Source organism: Peromyscus leucopus, chromosome 6 (assembly GCF_004664715.2).
Source record: "Peromyscus leucopus breed LL Stock chromosome 6, UCI_PerLeu_2.1, whole genome shotgun sequence".
Lineage (NCBI taxonomy): Eukaryota > Metazoa > Chordata > Mammalia > Rodentia > Cricetidae > Peromyscus > Peromyscus leucopus.
The window spans coordinates 113,451,935-113,461,247 of record NC_051068.1 but is presented as its reverse complement, the minus strand read 5'-3'; the positions used below and the strand labels follow the sequence as shown (position 1 = coordinate 113,461,247).

Genomic DNA, 9,313 nt, shown 5'->3' with positions numbered 1-9,313 from the left:
CTGGTTGATGGTTCCTATGCTGTTGTAGATGAAGGTGCTGCTGAGGAGGATTGCCAAGGCAAAGATCCAGCAGTCATTCTGGTTGTCTCCCTACGGGTCAGTGAGTGAAGAAGAGTGACTAAGAGACTGTCCATCATCTCAAGTAGCCAAAGATGAGACTTTGTCTATCTCCCATTAGCCATGACATTATGGTAAGTCATTTATACTACATAATAACTTTCTACCTATACAATTATTTTATGAATGTTCAATTTATCCTCTATAATTTAAGTAAGACAATGGACACTCATATATATGAGAATATGAAGGACATTCACACTTGATCAGTTACTAACTCTAAACAGGCATGCCGAGCTTTATTTAAGGACATATGTGGAACATTTAGCACTAGTGAAAGTAAGGTCCTTCAATAATAATTTTATTTGTCTCAGCTTGGAAAGAGTAGTAACATGTAATTCTCCATGAACAAAGCTGTTGTTGCAGATCTTACATTATGATTCTTTTGCTGGCAGTCCATTGTGGAAGTGACCATTCTTTTAAAACACATTTTATCAATTTTTTGAGAAACTGAAAACATTGTATTTTTATCATGGTCCCACATTGAATAGCCAGTCATGTTTATAGAATGTTAGGTAAGTTTAGGGTGTCATTAGCAGTTTCAATCAAAATCTTTGGTAGTAAGAAAAGACTAAAGTATCATTAGCTATCATCTAAATGCTGATCTACTATTCTTGGCTCTTAGACCAAGTTGAAGAATAGAATATTCATTTAATTATTCAGAAGCATAAATCTGGGAGTGGGACAGATACTGCAAGGTAAGCTATTGATGAGCTACAAGTAGAACCTGAAAGATTTATTTTACCTTCTCAACATCTTCAAGGCCTTCAGTGTCAAGAAGAACTAGAGTGTGTCCTGGATTCTGGGGATGAGGCACACACCACATCCAGATCCCCTTGGTGTGAGACTGCACTGTGGAGCCCAGAGAGAAGCCTGCAAAACAGAATGGGCATGGGATGTGGAGGGGAGTACGTAATGGTGCTCCTGATGTTGAGTTGAAAACAAATATAGTTATGTTTGACAGAGTAAAACAACTTCAAGTATTGATTTTAATTTCTACCCTAGAATTGGGGATTTGTAATGTCTAATACTGATCAATGCATTCATTCCATAGAGCTAGAAGTTTGTCCCTCCTATGTGGACAATCTAATAAATGTTTTATAATTCATCATTACGTATTTTAACTTTCTCAATGAATGTATTTTTTCTTTTTCTAAAACATACCTATAACATTAAATTGGAAAACAAAGGTGCTGTTTAAAGAAGCAGTGAGTAGAGGATAAGTCAACAAAGAGAAACTCCACGGGTGGATAGACATTACACTTTCATGTTCATTCCTTCTCTCTGGTGTCCCTTCCTCACATTGGCTTTTAGGATGCTGGCTAGGTGGGCGAACAGAAAGGACCAAGCACAGCTGTCTTGGTGGCACTCACCTGTTTTCTTCCCAGCCAGCTTGTTCATCAAGTAGGATTTGCCTGTGCGGTAGAGGCCCACAATCGCCACCACCACCACTGGCTGCTTGATGGCCGACAGGATCCCCAGGGCCTCCTGGTTGACCGTGAGCTGCTCCTCAGTGTTCTCAATGAGGCACATGGGCTCCAGCATGTGGATCTCTGAGGCCATGTCCAGTGTGTTCTTTTGTCTCTAAGGAGAAAGTAATTGGACAACAATTTCTAGTCAATGAGAGGAACAATAATAGTATGTACTAAAATTTTCCTGTTTAGAAATGTGTTCTTGGTATACTTCTAAAAATTATGTGTTCTTTATGGTTGTCCTATAGGTTGGCCCACTATTCCCTAGTTAAATACAACTAATCTGACATTCATAAATAACCAGAAAAGTTATATAGTGGATTCAAAAGGCTGAATATAACATTTCCCCAGCTTTGTCCAATCCTAGTATCTTACATACAATCAGTGTAGTAACTGACTAGGCCTTTGGCATTTCTACAACACCCTTAATGAAGCTGCATACATTATACCTCCTCTTTACTTAAATAACATTTTTACTAATGTCCTTTTCCTGCTTTGTGATCTAATCTAAGATCCCTCACTCATCCTTACATCTCTTCAGTTTTATCTTATCTTCAGTAGATCCTTATTCTTTCTTTATCCTTCATTGCTTTAGATCCTAGAATAGTGTATTGCAGATATATTGTAGAGTACCCCTCAGTTATATTTTTTAGTTATTTTCTCAATGCTAGTTTAAAAATTGTATTGGTACACACTGTGCAATAATATCATAGGACTGATATTCTGCAATCTTCAAAGGATTAATGATTCTAACATGACTTGCTCTGATAATACTCTTTTGAATGTGGTCTCTTAGTTAAGGGATGCCTGCCAAGAACTACTACTGTTTTGTAATCAAAATTACCACTCAAACAGCAAATGAATATTTAGAAAAATGTCTAAAATTTTAGTTACACAGAAACACAGGTTAAAAATGTATCAAGGTTCCCTCTCATGCCACTGAGAGTGTGTAGCATAAAGACAAAAATAACAAGTGTTTCCCAGGGTGCGGGAAAGAGAACTCTTATGTATTGCTGGTGGGAATATAAAGTGGGCAGCCATGGTGGAAAGCAGTATGGAGGTTTCTCAAAAAACTTAGAACTACCACTTCCAGATATGTATGTATGTGTATGTATGTATGTATGTATGTATGAATATATGTATGTATGTATACACACACACACACACACACACACACATGCGTGTGTATGTGTATACGTGTGTGAAGGATTATAAGGCAAAGACATTTGCATCTTCATTTCATTGCTACATTATGGAACTGGTCTAGCTGTCCATCAAGAGATGAAAGGAAAAATGAAAGCATAGTATGTACACCCAGTGGAGTTTTATTCAGCCATAAGGAAGGATGAAGTTATATCATTTGCAGAAATAATGGATGGAACTAGAAATTACTATGTTAAGCAAAATAAGCCAGACTCTGCAAAAGAAGCATTATATATTTTGTCTCATACATGAAATCTAAATTTTAATATATAGTTAAATATATGTTTATAAGTGTGTTTAGATACATATGAAGTTAGAAGAGCAAGAATGAGAAAGAAGAAAGAATTCCGCACAGAAGAGAGAGATAATGATGGATGAAAAAAGAGAAAAAGTATGACAGGAGAAAGCAAGGCACAGTGGCACACATATACTCTTAGATGCATGTGTCTACATACACACATACACCACACACAATGTTCCATGAAAGCCTGATAGGAACTATTTGGGGAGAGGAAAGGTACCAGGGAATTGAGGTAAGGAGGTATGGGGTGTACTGGGGAAGCAAATATGGGTGAGAAACAATAATATACATTGGTTAACATGTCCTAATGAAGCCCATTACATTGTACACCAATTAAAATGTTTTTTAAGTGTGAAAACAAAAACATGGAGAAAATTTTAAAGTTGCCATTTGGAGAGACACTTTTACAACTTAGCACATCTACCTTTATCATACTTCATGGACTTTGGTAACTACTTTTAGCATCTACTAATAATCTAAGCTTATAAATTAACCACTATAACATTAACTTAAGATGACTGTCTACTCTTACCATGCCACATACTTACTAATTGGAGGTCTACTGCAAGTAGGAGTATTGCTCCTACTTACATTCATTCATTCATTTGGTTGCATCAGTATGGACTCCTAAGTATTTATTGTATTCTGTGTGCCTTAGTACTTTGTGACCATTCTTTATTTTAGTTTATGTCTTGTCCACTTTGTTCACTGAAGCTTCTTCAGCTGGATCCTGTGTTTGGCTGGCAGACTTCCATCATATTCCCAGTGCTGTGGTACTTTCCTCCATTGCCACAGACATATGTGATGGGAACAGCAAAAGTCATAAAGCCAGCACAGCTGCTTGACAAAGATCTAGCAAAGCTGAGCCACATGATGGCCACCATGACACCTTTGGTTTTCGTCTCTACCTGTTGCATACTTGGGGGATTTTTATTAGGGATACTGTTCTTGTAGCCACAAAAGCTACTGGCCTGAGAATAGGCTGTCATATGCCTCCAGATTCTTAAAAATTGGCTTATGGGGTTAATGAGTAAAAATGATAACTATGTTTATTAATGATGTCAAAACTTGAGGAAAAATGATTGGAAATGATAACTCTGTTCTGTCATAGTTTATTAGTGATGACTAAAAGAGGAGCAAGAGGTAGTAAAACACTTGTTCAAAACCAAAAATGATATGAACTATGTTTTGGAACATCACGAATGTATCCCTGTTTATTAAATTCTGCATAAATAAAGAAGCACCCTGGCTTCTAGTCTGTCACGCTGCAAGACTCTCCCCACCACCATGGCCTGGCTCACCTCTGTCCTCCACCAACTTCTTACATCCTCTGCTGGGGCCTGCCCATCTCAGGGGATGGCTCTAGGCACTCCACCACAGATTTTTTTTTTCAGAGCCAGCTCACATTTTTCCTGTGCTGCCCTAGAGTTGAGCACTCCTTCTAAAGCTCTGGTTCCTTTCAGTGCACAGTGGTACTTATAGTATAAATATCACACTGAGTACGTTTATTGCTTCAAGGTGAAGCAGTGTCTTCTAGAACATGGTAGGGTCTTGAACTGATGAAGTCCCAGCAGCTGTGGCTGCTATAGAAAACCTGTGTAAAGCCGGGCAGTGGTGGTGCTCACCTTTAATCCCAGCCCTTGGGAGGCAGAGGCAGGTGGATTTCTCAGTTTGAGGCCAGCCTGGACTACAGAGCAAGTTCCAGGACAACTAGAGCTACAGAGATAAACCCTGTCTCAAAAACAAAAACAACAAAAACAGAAAACCTACATGAAATTCCACCACGCATGGGTGAGAGCCTCAGGAAGCCCCATGCTAACTTAGTAGCTATGGCAGTTGATGACTGCTGGGGAGAGAGGTCTGGTTTTCTTCAGTGATGTGGCCCCTGGTAATCTACCGAGACTCCACTAGATGGCCTTATGCCCATGCCGAAATGACCTGCAATAACTTGACTCAATGAGGAAATGAGATTGGGAAGAGAACAGAGCTGGGGGCGGGGTGGAGGAGAAGGAGGAACGAGTAGGGATTACACACGGTCAAAAACACATTATGTATATGAAATTCTCAAAGAATGAATGCACATATATATTAAAAACATACAAGGGTTTTATAACTTCCTAAATTATCAATGGGGGATTTGTCTCTTTTTAGAAACTCCAAGCAGCCTAACTTACTTTATCAATAGGCAGACATTGGCAACAAGTAGAGGAATTTTGTCTGAGTTTCATTAGACAGTAAAGATGATGTAAAATGGCACCAAGAAAGTAATGTCAACTTTCAAAAACTCACACTCTGTGGACTCTCTCTTACCAGAGCCTAATAAATTCTCCATAATAGGGACTGGGACTCTAAGAGTGAAAGGTACCTCTGTCAACAACCCTGGGTTTCAAGTGATCTGTCCCACTTGTCTGTCTCAGTTTCAGGTTCGCTTGGAGAGGTCTTTTCAGGGTAAAGCAGCAGGCTGGTAAAGCCTTTCCCACCCACACCTCTGTCTTACCTGAAGCAATGTCCTTCAGTCTTAAAGAAAGCAGCCCGCATGAAGTGTTGAGTGCTGTGGGCTTCCCTTGTGGGTCTGGCAGCAGAGTGCTCTGTCCCCTCTCACAGGCACTGTGATGTCTCCGCCCTCTGCAATAGCCTGGGAAGTTCCCGATTTTCACCAGAGAACTTAGGAGGAGTTAGCTTGATAAAAGAGCAGTGTTTAGGAAGGTGAAAGTGAAAGTAAAAACACAGTCAGCTATTGCCAGTCGTCTAAGGTGGAGTCATCTTTGTGAATTCCTGGGAACTCCCCTTGCACCCTGTTTCTCCCTGTTTCTGTAATGTCCTCATTTATCATGGTATCTCTTTGCTCTCCCACTCTGTCCCTGTTCCAGCTCGAACCTCCTGTTCCCTTAAGTTCTCATCTCCCATCCCTTGCCCTCCATTACTCCCTCTCCCCCCAGTTTGCTCATGTAGATCTCATCTATTTCTTCTTCACTGGGCGATCCATGTGTCCTTCCTAGGGTCCTCCCTGCTAGCTAGCCTCCCTGGAGCTGTGGGTTGCAGTCAGGTTATCCTTTGCTTTTACATCTAGTATCCATTTATGAGTGAGTACATACCATGTTTGTCCTGAGTCTGGGTTACCTCACTCAGGATGAACTGGCGATAAGATACCCTAACTGTCATCATAGAGCTCTCATCCAGTGACTGATGAAAGCAGATACAGAGATCCATGGCCAGGTGCAAGGCCAATCCCAGGAGTCCAGTCAATGAGAGAGAGGAGGGATTCTATGAGCAAGGGACATAGAGATCAAAATGGGAAAATGTACAGAGAAGATCAGCCAAACTAGTGGAAACGCATGAACTGTGGACCAATCACTGAGGAGCGCCCCCCCTCCCCCGGAACTGGACTAGGCTCTCTGGATAGGTGAGACCATTGTTTAGCTTGAACTGTTTGGCTCAGGGGGAGGGAGGCAGGGGATTGGGGCCTATCTTTGGTGCATGAGCCAGCTTTTTGGAGCCCAGTACCTATGGTGGGCAATTTTGCCCAGCCTTGGTGCTGGGAGGAAGGGCTTGGACCTGCCTCATATGAATGTACCAAGCTCTGCGGACTTCCCATGGGAGACCTTGCTTGGAGGAGGTGGGAAGAGGGGGTGGGTTGGAAGGGAAAGCTGGGGTGACAGGAGGAGGGAGGAGAGGGGAATCTATGGTTGGTATGTAAAGTGAATGTAAAGTCTCTTAATAACAATAATTTAAAAAAAACTTTATAAAAAGAAAGTAAAAAACACTGAACAGGAAGAAATGACTCAACCGATTGACAGGAGTGAGGGATATGCTGATGGGAAGGCCTCAGGAGATTTCTCAACTTGAGAATGATAAACGGTGCAGTTTAACTCCAGAGTCTTTGTGGATGTTTAGGAAGCTAAGGTGATGCATTACTGAAGAGGGTATGTTCTGAAGTCACCTTTCTCCTGTCACCTTTCTGTCCTGTTTTGGTCTGTTAGTGTGTGTTTTGTGAGTTGCCTGCCCCACTGAGCTGCACAAAGAAAGGTAGCAAGAGATTGTGCAATCCAGAGTTGATTTTGTTTAAAAATCGTTTCTTTATACTGTGAAAGCACAAGGATGGAAAGAAATAAAAAGTTAAAGTGAGAGGGAACCATGAGGGAGGAGGGTGAAAAAGAGGGCGGGAGGAAGGAGACAGAAGGGAGGAAGGGAGGGCAGGAGAAAGGGAGAGAAAATATTACTAAAAGTGAAAGTGAGTCTGAGTTTTTTAACACATATCAAATGCTGGGAAATCAGCTGGTATGTTTTCCTTTTGGACTAGTGAAATCTGTAGCAGGAATTTTAAAAGTTCTTATTCATAAAATCAAACCTGAGGCCAGTTATTGGGGTGAATACTGGAAGGTCAGAGAGACAGAACAAGCCACAGCTAACCTCACCTGGCCAGATCCTCAGCTGGTCTTGTTTCCTCCGACTGGAAGCTTCTGTGTCCTCATCCCAATGGCTCTCAGCTGAACTGCTGCTGGAAAGCCTGAAGCTTAACCAGCCACATGCTTAACCAGCCAAATGCCTCTAGTTTCTGGTCCTCACGCCTTATATATCTTTCTGCTTTCTACCACCACTCTCTGGGATTAAAGGCTGGCTTTCTGGGATTAAAGGCGTGTATCACCATGCTTGGCTTTTTCCAATGTGGCCTTGAACTCACAGAGATCCAGAGGGATTTCTATCTCTGGAATGCTAGGATTAAAGGTGTGTGCTATCACTGCCTAACTAGTGGCTTTTCTGTTCTCTGACCCCAGATAAGTTTATTAAGGTACACGATATTTTGGGGAACACAATACCACCACATTTCCTCTCTTTTTGTCTAAAATTAAAGAAAGCTTGTAACTAATACAAGAAAAACTATCCAATAAGTATATACAATATATACAGCCAAAAATTATATTAATGATATCTAGTCCATTAACATTTGACAGATTCAAATAAAACCTCCATTATATATTTTAACAATGTCCAGTCCAGTAACATCTGATAAACTCAGACCAAAAAATTTTCATTACTTATCTTATTTAAAACAAGTAGTTCCTTTTTAAAAGTAGATTCCATAATCTCCCTTTTTATCTTATCATATCCATATTCTCTCTTTTTTCTTTTCATAATAGATTCAGTAGTCTACCTTTTGTCATTTTTATATCTTCCTCTTTTTCTTCAGTGTAGATTCAATGATCTACCTATTTATCCTATTATTTCTTTATCTTTTTTCTCAGAGTAGATTCGATGATCTATCTCATATCTATATTCTCTTTTTCTTTTTGCTTTCTAGGGGTGAAGATATCTTTAGGGAATCTTGAAAAGAAAATTTTTGGGTTAATCATCAAGTCCTGTATCATTTGTCCAGTCTCTGCATAATAAGAAAGTTCAGGGCTTGTTTCAAGTCCTTGTTCAAGTAGTCTGTCAGGCTGGATCATCTCAGCTAGTCCTCTTGAAATTGTCCTGACCAGTTTGTAGTCCAAAGTCGATTTTTCCATGGTGTTAATCAGCTTAATGGCTTTATCATAGTTCATGTGGAATCATCGTTGTAGGATCCTGTCATCTTTTTGAAGATTTCAAAGTCACTGTTAGGCGTGGTCATGGTTTCATACAGACTCTTTTTTTTTTTTTTTTTTTTTTTTTGCCTGCTCTGTGGTCTGGAGCAATCACAGTCTGATAAATGTCTGTCTCTCGGAACCATGAACATTCTTCCCTAGAACAGAAAATCTTCACAGCAATTTTTCCCCACCATTTGTCTTGCCAAACTTTTCCAAACTGACCTTTGCCAATGCTTTCTTGTAACACAATGGTCCTGGCAATTCTTCTCTGAACCAGCAGCAGTAAACCCTTCATCCCAGGTAGCAGCATCACTGCAGTCACCAACATGATGAGAAGGAGCTGGCAACGTGGAGCAGTAGCCACTGCTTCCATGGTCCCACCACTGTTTGTGGTTCAGTCCGGGCCAAAGCTTCTCCCAAGCCTCCTAGGCCGGCCTCAAACTCGGGATCCTACTGCCTCTGCCTCCTTCAGCAAATCCTACCAGCATGCGCCGCCGTCGCCACCACCACCACCGGCTGAGTGTAGCTTGGGCCTGAGCTGGGACTCACAAGGCCACAGGCAAACAGCTTTTTCATGAATTCGTAACACGAATGTTGGGCGCCAGATGTAGCATGAATCTTAAAAGTTCTTATTAATAAAATCAAACCTGAGGAGA

At 40.8% G+C, this 9,313-nt stretch overlaps 1 protein-coding gene across 1 annotated transcript in view; it reads right to left on the bottom strand.

Annotated features, from left to right (window-relative positions):
• Positions 1-5,822, bottom strand: part of LOC114689226 (guanylate-binding protein 1-like) — a 29,399-nt gene extending 23,577 nt beyond the window's left edge. The window contains exons 1-4 of the mRNA XM_037207142.1: positions 5,591-5,822; positions 1,491-1,701; positions 863-990; positions 12-90 (exon numbers count right to left, since the gene is read on the bottom strand). Of these exons, the coding sequence (XP_037063037.1) occupies positions 12-90; positions 863-990; positions 1,491-1,680 (397 nt within the window). The 5' untranslated portion in view covers positions 1,681-1,701; positions 5,591-5,822. The remainder of the gene's footprint in view (positions 1-11; positions 91-862; positions 991-1,490; positions 1,702-5,590) is intronic.
• Positions 5,823-9,313: the final 3,491 nt, after the last annotated feature.